This window comes from Lycorma delicatula, chromosome 4 (genome assembly GCF_047948215.1).
Source record: "Lycorma delicatula isolate Av1 chromosome 4, ASM4794821v1, whole genome shotgun sequence".
NCBI classification, from domain to species: Eukaryota; Metazoa; Arthropoda; class Insecta; order Hemiptera; family Fulgoridae; genus Lycorma; species Lycorma delicatula.
In genome coordinates, this window is record NC_134458.1 from 20,234,032 (window position 1) to 20,258,815 (window position 24,784).

At 30.3% G+C, this 24,784-nt stretch overlaps 1 protein-coding gene across 5 annotated transcripts in view; it reads left to right on the top strand.

Annotated features, from left to right (window-relative positions):
• The window catches only part of LOC142323170 (G patch domain-containing protein 4), a 58,170-nt gene that overhangs the window by 18,123 nt on the left and 15,263 nt on the right, over window positions 1–24,784 (top strand). For 3 of the 5 annotated variants that reach the window (XM_075362455.1, XM_075362456.1, XM_075362457.1), the window contains exons 3-4: window positions 17,077–17,237; window positions 21,754–21,819. In XM_075362455.1, the coding sequence (XP_075218570.1) occupies window positions 17,077–17,237; window positions 21,754–21,819 (227 nt within the window). Of the gene's footprint in view, window positions 1–13,960; window positions 14,136–17,076; window positions 17,238–19,448; window positions 19,785–21,753; window positions 21,820–24,784 lie in introns of those variants that run through there. The other 2 variants (XM_075362461.1, XM_075362460.1) reach the window with 2 other exon arrangements.

The window sequence follows — 24,784 nt, forward strand, 5'->3', positions numbered from 1 at the left end:
AAACCTATTTTACCAGGCATAAAAGAAATATGTTCAAGTTTATTGCAGGGATTTTACTTTTGGTAATTTATGCCATTTAACTGGAATTTATATGGTTAAATACATTTGGTATTTATTTAAATGATTTGTATTTTGAAGGAAGGATGAACTGGTGTTAAATGCAAATTAATACTGCGAAAATTATAAATAATTATTATTTTTACTAAAAATACATCATATTTGTTATTTATTTGTTCAACATTTAAAAAAATTAAGTAATATTTATGATAAAGTAAAAATAATTATATAAATAAATACACATCTACATTATAACTATTTATTATTATATTCAAAAAAGATATTAAAAGTACAATCTTTTGCCTTCTTGTTTTTGTGTCTGTGTCTTAAGCAGTATTCTTCAATAGTGTTTATTCAGTAAGTAGCTTTATTTACATTTTTTTATTTAATTTAAATTTGGTTGTTATGCTTTTATTTATTCTGGTGACAAAGTATCATTTCAAACAAGCAATTCAGAGCTTTAATTTACCAAATGTTTACCAAATATTGTTATATAGAAGTATATTAGACTTATTAGATAAGGTGTAAAAAAAAGTATCGTTTAGTGCCTTTAATGAATTGTTTTATTTTATTGTTTTTTAAATATATAATTAAACAAATTTAGTGTTTTTTGTATGTACTTAATTGTTTTTTTTATTTTTTCATTTCAATTCAGTACTCCCGTCTTAACTACTGCAGTTACATTTGATGTGGAGCATTAATGAAACAGAACTGTCTGTTATACATTGTGTTCTTGTAAATTGTATTATTTTTCTTATTTTTTCCTTTCAGTAATCTATGACAAGGTAGAAGTTTAAATATCTCTAACCAATTTAAACATAAAAAGTGATGTTCTTGTTTTGTGTTCATCAATTTATTTTTATGTAATAATTTATTGGAATAAAATTTTTTTATGAGTTTTCTGAAAAGTGAATTTAGTCAGTAATGCTTTCACAGAAAGTTGAATAAATACATCAAGTACAAGATGCTGGTCCACATGGCAATTGTTTAACACAAAGAACTGGTTAGAAGGGATTGTGCTGAATATGTTTTATTTTTAGTTAACGTGTAATTGGATTGTTAAATATCTGAATGGATTTATTTTATATAAACTATTGTGCATTTTATTTTTGTATAAAATAAGTTTTTCACTTCATTATTGTTTTGTTCCATTTTGATTCATTCTCCACTGTTGATTAAAAAAAAGAAAGAGAAAATACTTAAAAGGCATTTATTTAGACACTAAAAATATGTTATTCATGAATTAAGTAATTTTAAAAATTGAATTATTTTATACTGTACAAACCTTTTGTATTGATGATAAAAGGCCTAATAAATTTCTTATGTTTATAGTAAACGTTTTTATTATTTACATTTACATTTTTTCCAGTTGACTGCCTCCAAGTCCTAAGGTTGTCACAGGATTTTCTGATTCAGCATACACTGTTTTCTCTGAAAAGTATACTGGTTATATATGCACCTCTAAGTTCCTTTAAAATGCCTTTATTAAGTCTCTCCAAGTTTCTTTTTGTGTATATAACATGTTTTTGACAACTAGTTCTCATCATCATGTGTGATTATATTAGTCCATTATTATGACAAATTTGATGATGAAAAAAAAAAATACATATTTATATGAAACAGTCGAAATACACTTAATGCATATGGTTGTACTAGTCGATAGCAGCAGACTTGCAAAAGCACTTTTTAGTGGTGAAGCATAGACAAACTGAGCATAGACCAAATCTTGTTATTCTTATATTTAATCAGACCTAGTAATGTAAAACGTGTTAGATATAAAGAAAGAGGTTGAAAGATATTTTTAAATTTATCTGGAGATACTACTTTTGCATTAAACAGTTAAACAAAGCTGAATTATTCGGGACATAAAATGAATTGCAGTTATTGTCGTACAAACCAGTTTATATGCCCTCTCTTTCATTGGGTTTAGTTTTATCTTCAGCATTTTGAAAAGGCCAATTTCCTTCATGTAATCAATGGTAAGTAATGACTTTTTAAAAATTTTTTCATCTTGCTCTGATATGAAAAGCCATGTGCAGTTTTTATCCATGCTTTGCCTGATTCTTATTTTCTGTAGTCATTTTGCTATCTGTAAACGTATTGTTGATTCTCTTTTACTTACTGTCACTGAATTGTCTAATAAAACTGTGGAGCTGAAGTGTTTGTTTAGTAAAGTTAATTTTTCTACGACAAGCTTTCAGACCAAATGGCACTTAGCTTGATCTGATAAACATCACAATAAAGGTTATTATCTTATACAATGAAAAGTGCTGGTGGGATAATTTTTTGTCACAATTATCATTATTCTTTATTAATCTTTATCAAAATTGATTTTATTAATTTTACAAACCAATTTTAAATCCAAAAATGGTAATATCAGATTACTTTCAATTTCACATTCTTGTTTATTTAAAATTTTTACAACAAAGTTTTCATTGCAGTGTAAAATATCAAAAACATCATTCATCATGCAAGTATTGACTGAATGTGCAAGAAATACTAGAATTCACTCATGGTTTTATTTGTGGGTAACTCTAAAAAAATTACATGTGAATCCTGAGAGAGGGTTAATCATTGTTGTTTCATACTTAACCTGCCAACTTATGTCCTCTTTTTGAATTGAATTAGATTGAGTAATATCTCAAATTCCTATTAATAATTGTAATTAATCACAATACTGGGATACAGTGTAATCATCAAAATAGTGATACAAATTTTGCCGATTTATAACCCTAATTTTTTAAATTAATGATTACTTTTAACGGAAAGAGATGTTGGTTTCTGTAATTTACATTATTGTTTAATAATTGTAAAATCATAACCTTATTGCATGCCATAACAACAAAACTACTTGACATTTGAGAAATACTAAACTTAACTAAGACTACCGATAGGCTAGCCTATTCTTAGATTCCTGGCTAAAATAAGTTAACAACATCAAAAAAACAAATGCTAAGATAGTGATGTGCATGTTTTTCACCCTCTTGAACAATTTATATTCCAGTTTATGGCCCATTGCAGGATGCAAATACTGAAAATCACTTTGATTCCTACTAGACCTACTCATGTAAAACCAGACAACAAAACACACTTTCTAAATATAAGATAATGTACCAACGCCAACATATTTATCGGTAATTCATCACCACCAGCACAAACATGCAGCTTCAACACATAATTTACATCAGCTATACCTATTCACACCGTATTAGCTAGTGACTATAGTGAAGAAATTGACAATTTGTGTTTATTTATGTTTATGTACCCACAAGTTGGAAATACTTAATGCTGATATAAACCAGTAGTCATACAAAACTGCCAACATTTTTGTAAAAGAAAATGACTTTACAGTTTTCAAAATACACACGAACATATGAGACTAACAGCAAACATTTAAAATTAAGAGCATACACGATAATCTTAAGTGGCTGCTCTAAATAAATTCAACTGGATACACATTTAACCACAATTTAAAGAAGACTTACAACTGAATCAATTTTTGAGACACTACATAAACAGGATATACAAAAATATTGCTTTGATATGCAAATCTCCTTTAATGCATAAAAGCCAATGTAAAATTTAAAAACAACATATAAATCTAAATCCTCAGCATTTCAAATTCGGATCGTAAAGACCATTGCTATAGAGGAGCTACATAACCCCACAAAGATGTAGATTAAGAAAGTGAGTAATTTTAATTTTAATTAAAATAACTGGGTGTTTTTTCATAATATTTCTGTATTATTTTAAATAAAAATTTGTTTATCTTCATAAATTTCTTTAATTATTTTTTTTTCTTAAAATGAAATTAAGAATATTTAGTTTATTTCACCTCCTCTATGAATCATGAGACCTTGCCGTTGGTGAGGGGGCTGGAGTGCTCAGTGATATAGATTAGCTGGACCGAAGGTGCAACCATATCGGAGAGGTATCTGTTGAAAGCCAGACTAAGGAATGATTCTTGAAAGAGGACAGCAGCTCTTTCAGTAGTTGTTAAGGGCATAGGTCAGGATGACTTAAACGGCCATATCAACATCACCCAGTCCTCTGAGTACTGCGCAGCTGAAAGCAATGGAAAACTACAGCTGCTTTTTTCCAAGAAAATGTGGCTCTGCATTTTCATATAGCAATGATGGAGGAGGCGCCTTCCTTGGTAAAATATTCCGGAGGTAAACTAGTCCCCCGTTCGGATCTCCGGGTGGGGACTACTAAGGAAGGGGTCACCAGAAAATTAAAAAATAACATTCTACAAGTCGGAGCGTGGAATGTTAGAAGTTTAAAAAAAGGTTGGTAGGCTAGAAAATTTAAAAAGGGAAATGGATAGGATAAATGTGGATGTAGTAGGAATTAGTGAGGTTCGGTGGGAAGAGGAAGGCGACTTTTGGTCAGGTGATTTTAGAATAATTAACTCAGCTTCAAATAATGGGCAGGCAGGAGTAGGTTTCATAATGAACAAGAAGATAGGGAAGAGAGTAGAGTATTTCAAAATGCATAGCGATAGAGTCATTGTAATAAGGATAAAATCAAAACCTAAACTGACAACGATTGTTAACGTCTATATGCCTACAAGCGCCCGTGATGATGATGAGGTAGAGTGTGTATACGAAGAGATTGATGAAGCAATTAAACACATAAAAGGAGATGAAAATTTAATAATAGTGTGAGATTGAAATGCAAGCGTTGGAAAAGGCAAGGAAGGAAATATAGTGGGTGAATACGGGCTGGGCAAAAGGAATGAAAGAGGGGACCGACTTATAGAGTTTTGCACAAAGTATAATTTAGTAATCGCCAACACCCAATTTAAAAATTATAATAGAAGAATATACACTTGGAAAAAGCCAAGCGATACTGCAAGGTATCAGATAGATTATATCATGGTTAAGCAAAGATTTAGCTGGAGCAGACATTGATAGCAACCATAATTTGATGATAATGAAATGTAGATTGAGGTTTAAAAACCTGAAGAAAAGATGTCAGATGAATCGGTAGAATTTAGAGATGCTTGAGGAAGAGGAGGTAAAGAAGATTTTTGAGGAGGACATCGCAAGAGGTCTGAGTAAAAAAGATAAGGTAGCAAATGTAGAAGAAGAATTGCAGCTGATGTATGAACATAGAAAATATAAGAATGCTAGTGATGAAGAAAGTAAAAGGAACTATCAACAATTAAGAAATGCTATAAACAGGAAGTGCAAACTAGCGAAAGAAGAGTGGATTAAAGAAAAGTGTTCAGAAGTGGAAAGAGAAATCAACATTGGTAAAATAGACGGAGCATACAGGAAAGTTAAGGAAAATTTTGGGGTACATAAATTAAAATCTAATAATGTGTTAAACAAAGATGGTACACCAATATATAATACGAAAAGGAAAGTCGATAGATGGGTGGAATATATTGATGAATTATACGGAGGAAATGAATTAGAAAATGATGTTATAGAGGAAGTTGAGGAGGATGAAATGGGAGAAACAATACTGAGATCTGATGTTAAGAGAGCATTAAAAGATTTGAATGGCAGAAAGGCTCCTGGAATAGACGGAATACCTGTAGAATTACTGCGCAGTGCAGGTGAGGAAGCGATTGATAGATTATACAAACTGGTGAGTAATATTTATGAAAAAGGGGAAGTTCCGTCAGACTTCAAAAAGAGTGTTATAGTCATGATACCAAAGAATGCAAGGGCAAATATATGTGAAGAATACAGAACAATTAGTTTAACTAGTCATGCATCAAAAATCTTAACTAGAATTCTATACAGAAGAATTGAGAGGAGAGTGGAAGAAGTGTTAGGAGAAGACCAATTTGGTTTCAGGAAAAGTATAGGGACAAGGGAAGCAATTTTAGGCCTCAGATTAATAGTAGAAGGAAGATTAAAGAAAAACAAACCAACATACTTGGGATTTATAGACCTAGAAAAGGCATTCGATAACGTAGACTGGAATAAAATGTTCAGCATTTAAAAAAAATTAGGGTTCAAATACAGAGATGAAGAACAATTGTTAACATGTACAGGAACCAAATAGCAACAGTAATAATTGAAGAACATAAGAAAGAAGCCGTAATAAGAAAGGGAGACCGACAAGGATGTTCCCTATCTCCGTTACTTTTTAATCTTTACATGGAACTAGCAGTTAATGATGTTAAAGAACAATTTAGATTCGGAGGAACAGTACAAGGTGAAAAGATAAAGATGCTATGATTTGCTTATGATATAGTAATTCTAGCCGAGAGTAAAAAAGATTTAGAAGAAACAATGAATGGCATGGATGAAGTCCTACGCAAACACTATCGCATGAAAATAAACAAGAACAAAACAAAAGTAATGAAATGTAGTAGAAATAACAAAGATGGACCACTGAATGTGAAAATAGGAGGAGAAAAGTTTATGGAGGTAGAAGAATTTTGTTATTTTGGAAGTAGAATTACTGACAATGGACGAAGCAGGAGCGATATAAAATGCTGAATAGCACAAGCAAAACGAGCCTTCAGTCAGAAATATAATTTATTTACATCAAAAATTAATTTAAATGTCAGGAAAAAATTTTTGAAAGTATATGTTTGGAGTGTCGCTTTATATGGAAGTGAAAATTGGACAATCGGAGTATCTGAGAAGAAAAGATTAGAAGCTATTGAAATGTGGTTCTATAGGAAAATGTTAAAAATCAGATGGGTGGATAAAGTGACAAATGAAGAGGTATTGCGGCAAATAGATTAAGAAAGAAGCATTTGGAAAAATATAGTTAAAAGAAGAGACAGACTTATAGGCCAGATATTAAGGCATCCTGGAATAGTCTCTTTAATATTAATAGTCAGGTAGAAGGAAAAAATTGTGCAGGCAGGCCATGTTTGGAATATGTAAAACAAATTGTTAGGGATGTAGGATGTAGAGGATATACTGAAATTAAACGACTAGCACTAGATAGGGAATCTTGGAGAGTTGCATCAAACCAGTCAAATGGCTGAAGACAAGAAAAACAAAAAAGAAGTTTATTTTAAAGACAAAAAAAATTTTTTATTGAAATTTCCAGCACTGCATTCATTGTTTAATGTTTGTGATCATAGAGAGGGACATTTGTTTGAAACTGACTAAAATGGAGTGTTTTTTTATTCATATATGAAGTTTTATTACAAAAATGAAAAGTGCACACATAGTATCTCTAAGTGTGACAAGAATATCCTGAAACTGACTTTTTTTTACAAAAAATGACAAATATTGAGGATTTATCCAGTTACCCATCAAGAAGTTAATTTCTTTATAATATTGTCGCATGTTCGCGGCTCCATCAGGATATTGAGAGATTGACAATTGAAAATGTTTATATAATTACAATTTATTGGTTTAAAAACATACGTAAAACAAGACAAATCAATAATAATGACAATAGTAATAATAAACGACAGTAATAAAACAAATAGTAAAAATAGTAATCACAGTCAGAATAATAATGACAACAGCAAACAATAATAATAATAAACGACATTAATAATCATAGTAATCACAACCACGATAATAATGAATTCAATAATAAACAGTGATTACATACAAAACATAGTTTAAAGTAATCATCAGGAGTTATTCACAGGTAGTTAAATATTGAAAAGCAGAATTCAGTACCATTGACAAAAGACAGCATGACCGCTAGTCTTAACACTTTTAACCACTAGTCTTGTACTTGTATTAACAATAATGCAATAGATAAGACAAGTATAAAGTTCTTATACTGCAAATACCTTTGCTGTTTGCAAATAAAACTGCCCTAACAATTTAAGAATGGAATTTAGTACATTATCTCTTTCACTTATAGTCTAACAGAAACTTACTGAACCACTTCTTGTTTTCAAGTACTGGAATTACTTGTGATGTCACCTTAATCGCGTCAAAAGTAATTCACACTAGAAATTCGCGCCTCCACTGTCCTCCCAGAATACTTTCGCATAATAACTCCTCTGTCGCAGATTAACATCATAGCGTCTTGCTTAAATTGATTTCACAGTACTGATTTCAACTGATCTTCCCAAGAGTATTTTTACTCCTATCCTCTTTACTTGCCAGACCGAACACAACTCGAAGCATGAGAATGATCCTTCGCCCTTATACATTACCATGAAATTCCTACCTTGGTTGGGTAACTCTTCTCATGGAACATCTGTTTAGGTGTGTCAGCGGGCAGTATTACCAGACGATTTTTAAACAGACCAGTTACCATTACTAAATGGATTTCTTTTAGCCCCTTTCTGGATTCCTCCCATTATTATATTTCCACTACTTTCTTAATTGGCAGGAATTGCCCTTATACATTATCATGAAATTCCTACCTTGGTTGGGTAACTCTTCTCATGGAACATCTGTTTAGGTGTGTCAGCGGGCAGTATTACCAGACGATTTTTAAATAGACCTGTTACCATTACTAAATGGATTTCTTTTAGCCCCTTTCTGGATTCCTCCCATTATTATATTTCCACTACTTTCTTAATTGGCAGGAATTTGTTACCCAGGTCCGTTATACCGGTCTTGTTACAATGTTTTTTAATATCTTTTACAATATCTATGTTTTTATTGTCTTTGTGTTATGATTATAATATTGGTAATTAAGTAATGTAAAGAAATATTCAAAGCTATAAACTATACATATTTTTATGTATGTATGTTTATTGTTAATTAGTTATTCATCCTCTCGTTTCACTGCATTGGTATCTTGGTACAATTTGATTAATTATGCTAGTCAACAAAAAATTGGTATCTAACATGTTACACAACTTTTCATGCTGCATTTTGGGTGCTGATTTCTAATAAGCTATCGAAATTGTGTTAGCATGTAAAGGTTTTACGTAAATTTGTAAATCTTTTAATAATAAATTCATTTTGATCAACTACTGGTTTTATAACTAAGAATAGTTTCTGTACTTTTACTTTTAAACGATCAGCATACGTGCTATTAGTATAAAAACCTTGGGTTCAAACACACCTTCACCATGATCCACTGTGCTTGAACCCGATGTTTTTTTTCATGAGAGCGACCCCCTCTTTTTAGTTAAATTTTCACCATGAAAGAGTGTATTTACTACAAAAAGCACAGCAAAACACTACTCTGTCTCCTTCAATAAATCAAACAACAATTAAAGATTATGCTTGAACCTTAGGTTTTTTTCATGAGACCGACCTCCTCTTTTTAGTTAAATTTTCAACATGAAAGAGTGTAGTAAGCACAATTCTGTTTCCTTCATAAAACAATACTCATTACTTATAGAAGATTTAAAAATAACTGACGTCAATGGGGAATCCCCAATCTTTTACATGTCTATAGCATATGATTAGCAAATAACGTCAATTGAGACTCGACTGTGTCATCAGCTGTCGATCATTAATTATAAAAAAAATTAAAATAGATAGATCAAAAATAAACAAATGACCATTAAAGACTTGTAAACATTTTAAAAATTTATAAAATAATCTCTCCTCTTCACTAGAATAAAATAACTTATTTGGTTTATAGTTGTAAGGGAAAGATAACGTTATATTATCACCACAAATAATTGAAGGTTGCAAATATTTAGGGTAACCTTTTTTCGACATTATTTGTTTCTGGGTATCAGAAAATTTAACCTTTTTATGTCGCTTTGAAATTATATTTAGATATTTGTAAGAATTAATGAAAGTTTTACACTTTACAAATTAAAAAAAAAAGTCCCATTATATAGTCCTTTTGATTTTATATAGTAGTATGATATTTGAATTGGAAATAAAAATTATGAAAATAAATATCTAAATAAGATATACGTTTTACTGAAATGACATCATAATTTATTTGTAATTCTTTTTGTTGGTGTTTATAATATTCTAATCTATCGGACCATGATAAATTTTCAAGATTTATTTATTTCAATGCAATCATATCGAATACTATATTGATTTTATCATGTTGATCTTTAAATGTGATCAATATTTCAGTGTGATTTTGTTTAATTGAATAATTTAGTGGGTGTGTAGAAGAATACAAATCAATTATATCTATGTTTGTGGCAGTTGATGAAAAACATGATATATCATTAGGTTTTAAATTGTCATCAGTTTGTATTATTGTTAATTTGGGTGTATATTTTTTATATTTAATACAACAGTAAATGCGTAATATTTCACTCATTAACGATTCATAATCTTTGTCTTTAAGTAAATTTGTAAGTGATAAGCTAACGTTTTGTCTAAATGTATCTGAAAAGGCAAATTTTGAAACTATTTTACATACACCGTCTAATAAATGTCTAACAATAATAGGCTCTACCTTTAATCATTTCATTTTTTTTTTAAATTAATAAATTTTCTAAATCTACATTTAATAAAATATTCAAGTAAAACGCAATCATTATTCTTAATTGTTTTTTTTTTTTTAATTTGTATATTGTTTGTTTTATCTAAAAACCAAGATTTTAAATATTCTTCTTTAATGGATATCAAATCTTGTGAATTACTGTCAACATAATCAATTGATGAAGAATATAAATTTATTAATGCATTTATTTTAACATAAAGTGAATATTTCTTATAAAAAAATATATTAAGATTCTTATACAACGCCAATACCATTTAAATTGAATAATCTCTAGATTTATTTCACGTTAAAAAAGAGTCTTGTTTTAACAATGGGTTTAAATCATTAAAAGGGTTTGTTTTATTGTATACCATTTCTGTTGCAATAGTATGTATTATATTTAAGCCTGCATTTTTATATTGAGAATTTCTTATAGTTTTTTTTTGATAAATTCTCCATACATTCTATGTTGTTTTTTGTTTTATTCTTTTTTAATTTGTAATCAATGACTAACAGTTTCATGTAATTTGTTGTATAATAATTTTAAATATGGGGATAATTCGTAGACAGAATCATCATAATTTTTTAAAATTTCATTTATATTTTTATTCATATTTTATATTCTTTATTAACTGTTAAAAAATAACACTTTTAAGATATTTGTTATATTTTAAAAAGTTTAAAAACTTGTATTTTTTAATTTTGTTATTAATATGGAACATCAATACCACATGTACTCTACATGATGATAATTATTACAATTATTTTAAAATTGTAGTAATGCTTTACAATTTATCTATGTCTGAATAAATGAAAATTTAGTTGATTTAAACGAATTTTAAATGAATACAAATGAATAATATTTTTTTTTTTTTAAATATTGATTTGCCGGGCGATGGTAACGCCAAAGCGTTTTCGCCCACAAAAAAAAATATTGATTTCACAGTGATTATGCATTTGTCGATAAACAAATCGTATTATCTAAAAAGCGTGATGTATTACACAAATTCTGATAACAGTTTTGAATTCAACGCCCCAAAATTAGTTAAAATCACTTTGTACGATTCTGATATGCGAATTGTTTTTTTTTTTTTTGTTGACTAGTGTTATCAGTGTAAGCACTTGTATTTTATTCAACTAGCTGAACGAGTGAAAGATGAAATTACACTACCGAATTCTTGCATCAGATTGTTATTTTACATAAACATAGGAGATGTGTGCTTCCGGCCATTATATAATTTTACGGACTGCATTGCGTTGTCGATGGAAGTATACGAAAAATAAATATACTAAATGTTAGAGCTTACGGCAGGATATCTTCCTCAATGGACTTTCCGAAAAAATTGTGTTAATTTTTTTACTGTCGATCGAAAGTCCTATTTACTGTTAATTTTACGAAATTGAGCTTGAAATTAATAAAAATGCAAGGACGAATTCGAATTATATGCGAGAAGTGTGTACGGCACTATGACAACACAGTGTTCGGCCGCCCCGTATTAATTTAGAAATAGATGAGTTTTCTCACGCTGGAAAAACAACGTTGGGCGACGAGTGCTGTCTCTCAACATTCTGATCTGTCCATGATTGTTTTTTATTAATCGAGGATTTAAAAATCCTCGATTTTAAATCCTGAAAGCATATGGAGATATTTTAAACAACACATTAAAATGAAATTCGGTGTAAGGAGAGGAACTCGTAGACTAGTATCTGATTGAGTTTATGTAGCGGTGCCTAGATCGCGATGATGATCTATTTGAAAAAAAAAATAGCAGACAGAAAAATTTTGGTTTTGGCCCCCCACAGTAAAGGTAGGTAGGTGATAATTTGAATATATATGATAAATTATACGTTATGGAACAAATTAAAAAAAATAATAAGATCTAAGACGTAAAAGTGTGAACAAATTAAAATTACTCATTTCTTAACCGATAAACTGATAAACCCGATATGAATGGTTTTATCGGGAGTTGCATTGCTACATGCATCATTAGTTAAATGATTTCATTTAATTTTTGTAGCGGTGTGATGTAGAATGATTTTCCAATCTGAATTTATGGAGTTACTCTTATAGCTATAGAGTAAACAATGCTATCAGTATTATTAAATGTTATTACATAATTAAATTTTGTCAGTTTTTAAATTTCTACAGAAATTTTATCTCATCCCGTTTTATTTTACTTAAAAGACGATACGAAGACTATTCACATGTTATGAAAAGCTTTTACCAGTGGCAGCTCGCGTATAGACACTGTGGAACTGTAGCATCCCCCATTTCCACTTGGTATTATCGATAACATTTAATATAATGAGTCCTTTTTTCTTTATACTTGTACAATATATAATCCTTAAGCTTAATGTCAGTAGCCATTCCCCAGTTTATAAAAAAAATTCAAAAATCTTTGTATGAAACTGTGTGCTTCACAGTTCCAGCGGCTAAGTGTCTGGCTGTTGTGTACATACGAAGCTGCACTCGAGGCTGCGATGGAGAGGGAGCACTATCGCTCCCGCAGTGTCGACCCTGCCGTGCTGGCGGAAGGTAGTGTTTTTTCACTCTACGTGTGTATGAAATGTTCCTTGTTCGTTCGCTTTTCTAGTTTAGTCGGTGGAAGGAATATGAAAGTGGTTTAGTCGTTTTTTAGTATTGATCAGAAGATGGCGGATAGTAAGGGTTCTTCGATTGCCAAATCTGTCCAAAAACACGCCGGAAGGACGAAAGAGAAGGTAATTAGTAAAAAAAAATTTGTATTTGTTTCATAGAAATTTAAATTAAGCACCGTTGGACTATACTGTTTTTAGCGGACATTTTATTAATTTATCTAAAAATACTAAAAAATATTGTCTGTCTGACATTTTATTATTTATTCAGTTAAACCGAATTAGGTTTTTTAACATCATGTGTTTAAAAAACCGTGTACCGTGTTCTTGAATGTGATAAAACGTAGAATTAGATTATTATCCTGCTTCCAGCTATTCTATTTGATTCATTTTTTGGTTTTTTTAATTTTACTGAAAACTTTAACCGTGGCCTTGAAAAGCACCAGAAAAAAACATTCTGGAATAGCAACCCCACTAAATGTTCCAGGTTTTTTCGGATTTCAAAAGTCTGAATAATTTATTTCTGTGTTTACGTTATCAATTTGTAAAATATTATATAAACTTATCTCTCTGCGGAACAGCTAAGAATAACTTATTATATTCTCTTGAGGTTAAGGATTTTTAAACTTAATTCTGCCTTAAAGATACTTGAATTCTAAACTTCTACCCGGGATACTCAACACATATTTTTTGATTAAAAAGAATTATTACTGCTTTTTATGATGTGCTATGGTAACATTTTTTAAAGCCTCTTCCGAAAATTAGCCAGGCAGGTTAAAGAAGTTCAAGCCGGCCTCCGTGGCGCGTGTGGTAGCATCTTGGCCTTTCATCCGGAGGTCCCGGGTTCGAAACCCGGTCAGGCATGGCATTTTCACACGCTACAAAAATTATCATTCACCTCATCCTCTGAAGCAATATCTAACGGTAGTCCTGGAGGTAAGAAAAAGGTTAAAGTAGTTCAAGTTACTTAATCGTGGTATTCAGTAGTTCTTCTCTACTGATTTTTTGTGAGTTGTTGCATCAACTTAGCTAAACTGGGCTGATGGCAGTTAGTGATTGAGGTTATAATTTGGTTTATTTTTGGCTGTATTAATTTTATCGTGCATCATTCACCATCTCTGTAATGTTGAAGATGGATAAGGCCAAACTTATGATGGAAAAAATGGGCTGGAATTCGGGTAATTGTTTAATCATTTCAGTAATTTATTATAAATTTGCAGCTATGTTGAATGGTTGGAAAATTTACCGGGATCTGGTAATATGTTTTGCAAGCGTGATTATTCGTAATCTGTTAATTAGGAAACAAATCTGCAACTAATTTGTAACATTTGAGTGGGATTCTCAAGCAATGGAAAATGAGTAATATATATGGAAAGGATTTGTTTATGGAGAGATTAATAGTTCGGCATGCGAGAATATAGGGTTTGTTTCGATAACGTTAATCAAGGATAATGAAAGGTTGTACGTTTCATCTCTTCATCTTTGTAACTGATTGTTATGTCTATCTATTTTCTGGTGTTTTCTCATTTAAAAAATTGTGTTTATGCTGTATAAAGAAGAACATTGTATGATACATTCTGCATTTCTCACACCAAATTTAAGCTGCTGCAATAGCAGCTTTATATTAGTGAAGAAGGCAATCGAAGAAACAACTTCCATCCTTGCCTAGTTAGCATGGTATGGGATGATGGTTATTCTTAAACGTGGCATTACTGGTGTCAAGAATGACTTCTGTTTCATATTGGGTTGTGTACAACTTTTGTCTTTTTGTTCCTTGCATATTTGACCTGTAAAACATAGTGATTATTCATTATACGAGTGAATGTAGAATCTTTTTTACTTTAAAGCAGAAGTAGACCTATCAGAAAAAAGTATACATTTAAACAGTTCTGCAAGTTTGATAGTATGTAATTTAAATGTATTTTTTTCAGTTGATAGTTATACCAGTAAACATATAAATAAAAACTGGTCCTTTGTGTCACTATTAGATAAGGGTAATTCTGAGCAGTTACTTGATCAACTTCAATTATATTCATACTTTAATATACCATAGTAGATGTGCTTAGGATCAGGAAAATACAAGATCTAAATGTCGAACTGCAGGTTTGGATAACAAGTGACCCATGCAAGGGCGAAGTCCATGCCACATTATCAGTGCTCTAGTCAATTTGCTATCAGTTTTGTGGGTTACTGAGACCTGTTCAGATCCTAATCCATTCTGTGGCGAGAGGATAGGGTTAAGATTAGACCTTTGTAGAGAGAAGTTAGGGATAAATTATCAAGGTATGGCAATGCTTGACACCATCTTATAGAACAGTTGGGTGAATTTATGTTTAAACAGAAATATATTTTCTACAGAGAGACTACACTACATATTCTGTGCTATTAGTTGTGATAATTACTTTACGAAGAACGTTATCACTAATCTTCAACAACTGACTCTGAGCCTGATTCTGATGATTATTAAGGTTAGTTTATGGTTTATTCATCTCTCCACAAAGTGTCTTAAACATTACTTCATTTTTACAAATGAAGGTATTTAGGTTTTGCATTTTGGTTAATTTTCACTTTTAATACACCTTTGTATTCTGTAATTTTTTTTTAGTTATTTATTACTTTAGATTTTTTATGGATTATAGGGTGTAACAACATGTTTGAAAAAAAGCAGGAAATATAACAGTGCCTGTATTGGCATACAGCTGCTTGTCGTTGAAGTAAGTTTATTTTCGGGTAATTATTATAATGAAGTTATTTACCTTATTATTGTTATTTCTTCTTTTTATATTATACTGGAACGCAAGGGTAGCGGGAGTTTTTAATTATTTTCCTACTAACTGCAGAACCTGGATATATGGCTGCTGTGTCTTTTGCTTATCAGGCGAGTTATTATTTATTTAGTGGCAGTTATAGATATTTTTGTGTTTTATTTATGGATGGAGTTGGTCTTTGCGTTCCGGTCCTTTAGACCAATAAGAAATAATTGACTGGGGCTGATTGTGAGAGACTACGTGCATATGAGCTTCGTACTCCTTGCATGATTCCCTTTCAGTCTGTACCCTGAAGTCCTTTTGGTGCTAGTGCTTATTGACCTAACAGGAATATATCTTTTGGGGGCCATAGTGTTTGGAGGAAACAATGCATTCCCCTTTCCACAGGGAGATGCACGTGCTGACTGTGGCCATTTATATTAGCCTACAGAATGTTAAAAACATTTTTTTTGTATTAAGTCCATTTGATATTTTGTCCATGATGAGTTAGTAATGAGAATAATTTAAAACTGCAAACTTTCTATTATACCATAAACATCAAACTGAATCAACTTTACGAAATGTAATGTTTTTAAAACTTGCATTATAATATTTTCATTGCATTCTTTTTTTTTAAATGTGACTTATTGTGATGTTTGTAAACTGTTAAAAGGTTTTAGTTTTAAATGGTCAAATAATATGTGTTCTAACCATATGGAGAATCATTTGTAAGCTATGAAAGCGTTTCTGTGAACCATCTTCGAACTAATAAAGAAAGTTTTAGGGTTACTCAGTTTGTTATGAATATTGGAATGAAGTGTGCCACCTGTGGAATGAAATATGACGCTCAAAAATATATTCATTTAGAATTTGTCTTCCCATAAATAAATTCATCTCTGGTAGATCGCAAAGCGGTTTAACAGTTTATGGTTGGAGGATTCTGTAGGTGTTGAGTTTGTATCTTGAAATCAATCTGGGAAGCATACTGTGTTAGTAATTAGGCAAATTTACAATTCTTCATGCCTTTTTGTAATACAGTTCTCTGGTCACTAGATACTGAGTGCATGGCGAGTCAGAAGTAGCGAGTGACTTAAAACTAATCGTCAACGTACAAATACCTGACTACATATTGTTGGGAAGAAAAAGGAAAATATTTTTATAATTTTGTAATTATTTTATATTTCTCAATTTAAAACTCATTTAGCCTTTTTATGTAAAATGTTTGTATTATTGCATATTCATGTAATATTGTGGTTTCTTGCAGTGGAATATGAAATAATGTAGTTCTCTGGACTTTTTCATTTTGTTGTCATAATTATGAGTCTAAATTTCATGTAAACTCTGTATGTGTAAATTCAGTTATTTGTTATAGATAAAGGTCTTGGAAAAGATGAGAATGGTATTAAAAAGCCAGTCTGTTTGCCTTATCAAACTACAAAATTAGGTTTTGGTTATAATAAAAAAGAAGATGATTTGTGGTGGGAAAAAATGTTTGATGATGCTGCAAAGAATATTAATATATCAGTGGAAAAGGTGAGATATGGTTTACCTATTATATAATCTTTTTTTTAAGGTTATTAAATACACATTAAAAATGGAAGTGGATAGAAAGTGTAGATGTGGTTTTTCTAGATGTTTAAAAAAAAATATACGTTTGTTTTAACGGGCTGTATTTTTCATGTATTTGAAAAGTACTTATTATTAACTAAAAGTAAAATATTTACTGTAAAAGTAGTTAGTAATTATTATTTTAAAAATTTTTGACTTATAATTTCACAGAATAAAGTAATTTGTGAGAATATACAACTCTTACTGATATAAATTATTTGACTTTGTAATTATTTCCGCATAAAACAGATGAGACTTGTGTATATAATCTGTAATTTAATTATTAGTAGTATGGAAAGAGCTGTATCTGTTTTATTTAGCTGGTCTTATTTTAAGAAATATATTTTAATATATAGAAAACAATTAACAGATGGATATGAAAGTTTTAATTTTTTTTTTTATTTATGCGTTTATCAAGATTTCTTTATAAGATGCCAAAATTTCAACTTTATTGTGTGTTTTAAATCATCTAGCACATTGTTCTCAAAGTGGGCGATAATGCCCCTTGTGGGCGCTGGTGGCCTTCAGGGGAGGGCCAGTAGAAGGCCTACCAAAAATTGGGGGCGTTCAGGCAGTCTAGGAAGGCGATGGCGGATTAAAACAAAAAGGCAAAAATGATGTTTTCCTGATATTTCAAACTAAAATTAAATACCTACTACACTAGTACAATGTAAATCTACTCAGAAAAAGGATATGCCACATTTAAAAACAATAATTGCAATTGCTATTTTTAAGAGCACATCTTAAAAACAGCAATTGCAATTATTATTTTTAACAGATGGTAAGTTTAAAAATTTTTGGGGATGCTAGAAAATCTTTGATTCTCAATGTGAGCAGTGACCGTAAAAGTTTGAGAATCAGTGATCTAGCATCTTTTTTATGTAAGATTTATTTATCTGTTTATTAAAGAATTGTATATTATAACCAGTTAGACTTAAGTGTAGATTATAATATTAAGTATTAATATTACAATAATAAAAGTAATTACGCTGTATATTACAAATTTATACAATAATATATTCACATAATATAACATTTTACCATTCAACTTTCAGTCATTAGTAATATTCAAACAACTGCTAATGTGGCTGAAATATGCTATGAAGAAAATGCAAAATATGTTTCTATGGAATTTAGGTACCTCAAAGGAAAACCAGAGTTGAGGTTACCATTACTTTCATAAGTGTTTCCTCACTCCATACAGGGGGGGTATAAGTAGATTAACAACTTGTTTGTTCTAGAGTAAAGGTCTGTTACTATCACAAGATACTAACTAGTAGCTACACTCAGACAGGAAACTTCATTTAATCCTACTCTAGCACAGCTTTCAGTAAGTAAATTGCCACTCTATATTCTATCAAAAAAAATTTCAACATCAAAAAATTTTAAATCCAGTCCTTAAGACTACGCATGAAATAACCTTCTATTTTCCTTTATATATACCAATAGTTTGCCACATAACTTTGGTGCAAAGTAAGAATAAGTTCTTTTAAACATTTCACTTTTAGGATTAGGTAAAAGACAAAATGATATGCAGATTGTAAATTATAACTGGTTACCCTATTATTACCTTGAATATTTTTTCCGATCCTGATATAAAACTTCTTTTTTTAAACCTTCATACAATCAGTTGTCATAATGGTAAATTTTTGGTGTCCATTTAAATAGTGGTAAAGTGTGTACTAACTTGTGCTTTTTACAGATTAAACGTATAGTCTTTTTCTGGACAGTTTTAATTTTTGTTTAATGTGTTTCACCACCAGCATAAAATTCCACACTGCATTTGCTATCCTATGAATGCATGCATGATACACAGATTTTAAAACTGATTCTGTTAGTAAAAATGTAAAAAATACAAAATTCTTAGATTTTTATTCATTTGAATTTTCAGTTTGTTAGTACGATTGAACCATGATAACCTTTGATCAATTATTAACCCTAAATACTTTATATTTTCAATCTCCTCTGTCACAATACATTTAACACAATTATTTACAACCTTTTCAATTTAATTTGGACATCTATAATATAATGGTTATCAAACTTGGTATCTTTACTTATATTGAAAATCATAAATTTTGTTCTGTCACTAAGCACCATACAGTTAGTGTTAAACCAATATCTTACTTTGTCTAGGTCTCTCAGCATCTTAATTCTAAGCTCTCTTACAGTGTCCGCCTCATAAATAAGAGCAATATCATCTGCAAAGGCTATCAGGGAACCCTCAAAATATGCGATACATAAATTATTTACATATGCCAGAAAGAAGACTGCGTCCAACACAGACTCTTGCAGAATACCACAAATCACGAATTCTGATCTACTGACAGGTGTTTTGTTACATTCAGTCTCATTAGAGTGGCATTGATTTTTTAGAAGACTTGAATTTTTATTATGGTATTTTAATAATTGTTAAAATGCTTTAAGCTTGAGAAGAAGTTATGAAGGAAGCAAAAATTTCATTTTATAAAGGTAAGTAATATGTTTACTGAAATGTAATCTCTGCTAGAATATAGGGTTTGGCTCTAGAATGCAGCTCTGCTGTGGCTTTATTCTCGTAGATTATTGTATCACCCCAAATGTAGCTTTGTATTGAAGTCACCGATTGTTTACTCACATATGTGGACTTTTTTTTTAGAATAAATATAGAACTATAAGATTTCATTTCTGGTGTAACCGAAAATTGAAAAGTAACAATAAATAAATTCAAATAATAAATAACGGTAATAACTGGGTAATTTTGACAATTGCTTGATCAACTTCAATTGTGTTCAAACCTTAATAAGCCATAGTAGATTTTTAAGGTTTTTACTGTCATTTTTTAATGGAGAGGTTAGGGTTAAGGTTAGAATTTTGTGAAGAGAAGTTAGGATAAATTTCCAAGGTATGACAGTAATTTCCAAGTATAACACCATAGAACACTTGACCAAATTTATGTTTAAATAGAAATATAGTTACTACAGAGAGAGACTATACCACATGTTCTGTGCTATTAGTCGTGGGTACAATGGATAATCACCTTACGAAGAGTGCCATCAGTCATCTTCAGTGGCTGATCTCCAAGTCCATCTCTGATGACTATTAAGGTTAGTTTATGATATATTTATCTGCCCACAAAACTCTACCGTTAATCTGAACTCTAATCTTTCACTACAAAATGGATTAGCATCTGAACAGGTTGCCATAACTCACAAAACTGATTGCTAATTGACTAGAGTACTTATAACTTGGTGCAGACTTAGACCTTGCATGGCTGTCCAGACCTGCTTTCTGAGATTTAGAGATTGTGTTTTTCTGATCCTAAGCTTATCTATTATAGCATTAAACAAATTTTATTTGATGAAGTTATTACTCAGAATTACCAATAACTGAATACAAACAGATAAAAATCATCACAGCTTATTTCTTAACTTCAGCAGATGGAGTAAATAACATTGTTTAAAAAAATATTCAAATAATCTGAAAAAAGAAATTTAAAAGAATTTCTTGATCTTACTATGATAAAGAAAACCATTATAGGTCATTGTTATAAATGACTACAAATTTTTTCTTAAAGTTGAGAATTATTTTTTTAAGAATGTACTATGTCCTAAGAATGAGGGCCAAAAGAAGGATGCCCAGCAAACTGAGCCTAAAATAAATTAAGGATGTTTAATAATTATTTATATTCAGTATTGTTTTAGATCTAATCGGACAGAAAACTTCTAAACATATACTTTTAAAGAGTTATTCAAATTTAATTTTCTATTAATTCTAGACTAATCTACAGGTAGAAACAGCGTTTCAATGTAGTTTGGATATTTTTGCATTACATAAAATGACCTTGACCTTTTATATAAAAATCTACGTTAAATATTTTTGTTTGGGTGGGTTGGTTGGTTATATCTTCTGCGCAATTCCATTCAGTTTTATATTTTAAAAAATTTCTTCATGGTCATATTAATAAAATTAAATTTTAAGCTAGAAGAAAGAAAATTATTTCATCAATTATTGAAAAACAGATGTAAAGTGGTTTAAAATAATTAAATTTAGTGAAAAAAGTAGAGACGTAACTGTCAACATTCAAATCCAATAATGCAGTGTATTCTAAAATCTTACTAAAACAGTTTTACAGTTCAAATACAACTGTTTTTAGTGATGCATATGATAATTACTGATATAAAGGTAGTTAAATGTATATTTTGTACTACTTTTCTTGAATAGTGTAGAAACGTAGATTAAGAGGATTGTGAAAAAAAATTGACAGGAAAATTTGTTTAGTTATTTGTTTATTTTAAAAGTTATACTGACTGAAGTGATCCTTCTGCTGATTTTCATCAAGGATAGTTAATCCAGTTTTATCCATATTGCCATCTTTCTTATATATTAAAACACTGACTAGGATTCACAATATTTTATATTTGATTTTATTGATTTATTAGTTCTAAAATATTTGTTTCAGACTTATGTAGAAACTGAAAAAAGTGAAGACAATATGTCTAAAAATCTGAAGAAATGCAGTATTCATGTGAGTTAAGATAATTGTAAAGTATTTTTATTATTAATTGTGTGATGGATGTATATTACTATAGTTAGTTATACTTATTTTTCATCTGGTCTATATCATTGTACATTTGGTTAATACCTGTACTACCAAATTTTTATAGAAAACTTTGTGATCATTTAATCGATGAACTTGCAAATTAAATAGTCTATACGAAAATTTAAGAGACTTCAGGGCTTTGTAATGTCATTTGTGTAATTTATTTTGATAATTAGTTTCATGTGTATGTTGTAAAGTAAATGTAGAAACCTTAATGTTATAATTTTTTTTTTGAAGTCGCCTAACTGAACAATTTTTTATCATTCCATTATTGTCTTCAAAATGTTTTCTTGTTAGTGATTTCAACCATTCATAAATTCATTTTTTATTTCTTCATCGCTTTCAAACCTCTTACAACAGCCATCACTAACAAGCACAGCAACTGAAAGGTAGACAGATTAAAACGCCAGTGATTATATTGAATAATAGACTAGACAGACCAAACCCACCGAGTTGGTCTAGTGGTGAACGCGTATTCCCAAATCAGCTGATTTAGAAGTCGAGAGTTCCACTGTTCAAGTCCTAGTAAAGCCAGTTATTTTTACACGGATTTGAATATAGATCGTAGATACCAGTGTTCTTTGGTGGTTGGGTTTCAATTAACCACACATCTCAGGAATGGTCGAACTGAGAATGTACAAGACTACACTTCATTTACACTCATACATATCATCCTCATTCATCTTCTGAAGTATTATCTGATCGGTAATTACCGGAGGCTAAACAGGAAAAAGAAAGGAAAGACTAGACAGACCAGGTTCACATTTACCTATAGATACAGGAACAGCACACAGCAGAACCAAATTTTGGCTATCATTCTATAGAAACAGAACCCACATAAAAAGACAGTAACTGCAACATGCAAACTTTACATGTAGCACATAAAAATCAAGTTGTCAACACTTGAATGATTCAAAATTTGATGAAAACATTATATTAAGTTAACAAACTCAACATGGTAGATTATATTATTCAGTTAAATACTTAAAGGGTTTCCTAATTAATAACAATGCTTTAAGTAACACTATTGAAGAAGGTGCTACTAATTAGATCTGAAGATTTAATGGAAGAAAAAGTTCCAGTATTTTGTAAGTCATTTGATATTTAATTGTCTTTTATACTTTATAACAAACACATATATTCTTCGTTACATTCTCATTTACTTATTTAATTCTCATTTACTTCAGTAGTGTTAAATTCTAACAACACCAAATATTACTTGCATTTGTAGTTGATAGTTGAGTAGTTGCAGGAGCTACTAACAATTAACAATATACAATTGTAGCCGGTTAAGGACCTGCTCTTCAATTTCAACATGGTCTCCATATCAAAATGTGCAGAAAATGAGTTATACAAATGTAATCTATTTTTCTTCATTTCATCATAGAGTAAGTTCTAGAGCTTACATAGAGCTCAATAACTTTGAGCAATGTTGATCACTGATGCAGTTACCACACTCTATACAATGAAGGAATGAATCTAATAATCTGGAACATTCTGGGATATCTGAAGTTGGTTTATTAAATCAAGACCTATATGTAGCTGTGTCCCTTGTTCTTAAAGTAACTGTACATTTAGCTGTGTTATATCTTAGGTTTTCCAGATCATGATGGATAATTTGTTAGCACTTGTTTACAAATGGTGGTCTGACACAGAATCAAGATTCTGATAGTTGTGATATTTAATATGTATAATTAGACAGTAATTTGCTACACAGAAAGACCAAGTGTGTAACTGTTTTGCCATCTCAGCATACTGCTGCTTGTTTAATATTCACAAATTATGGGTATTATTCCAAAAACTGTCTCAACTTTACATTTGTGGCCTAGGGCCCTTCCTATTCTGTAGTAATTATTCATATTTGCTGATGTTTGCTATGTATACAGTATTAAAACTTGTTACCAACTGTATTAAACTATTACCCAATTTGTGAATGAAAGATAACTGGATTGAATTCATTTTAAAGGAACATTTTTGTTAATGATGTCTGAAACATGTTTACATATTTTCTAAATTTTTATTGATTTCTTCCCCGTGTATTCTTTGATTGATTGTTATTATAGTAGCTTCCCTTGTCACATCTTTGCCCATGCTATATACATATAGAACTTAAAAATTGAAAATAGTTTTTTAGTAATTATGTATGGGCTATTCTCAACTTACCGGGTAAAGTAAAATGTTTTTATAAAGGCTGTGTTCCCAAAATCAAATTTTCAATAAAATTAGGAGGATATTAAAGTTGTTCAAAAACTACTTTGCCTCCAGCACAGCAAAGTCCAGGATTTTCATTATTTCAATTTTTGGCATTGCTATGGTTACATATGATAATTGTGTTTCTATTTGAATATCTGTCTAATTCAGATTTGAAAAATATATTCACAAGCTGATTTGAGAAGTAACATAATTCTCGAAGGTTGAAGTCAATTTTAAGCTGAGTGTACATGTTGCTTTTCAAGTCTTTGGGAATGTTCTAGTGTATATCCATGTTGTCTATGATCATAAATAATAGTAGCCCTAGAAGTTCTTTCTCCTATCTGTGACCTTGTTGATCTAGGCTTTATGAAAATATTAATATCCTATTGAAAGTTGAATCTATGCCAGTTATGTATATGGCTTACCCTGATGGAACTTCTTAGTTCAGGATATAAAACTCTGCAGAATGCTACTTTGCTCAAGTGAAAAATGAGTTCTTGCCGGTTACTGCTAGGTTAGACAATGACATTAAATTTTGTAAAATACATAATAACTGAAGAAGTTGATATCAGTATCAGAATTCAATATTCCTCAAACCATCAAAATTTTGTGTTAAATGTTGTAAATAATCATCATTCCCTTTATCAGATTAATTTGTTTTTACTTATATTACAATAATAATACAAATTGATATTTT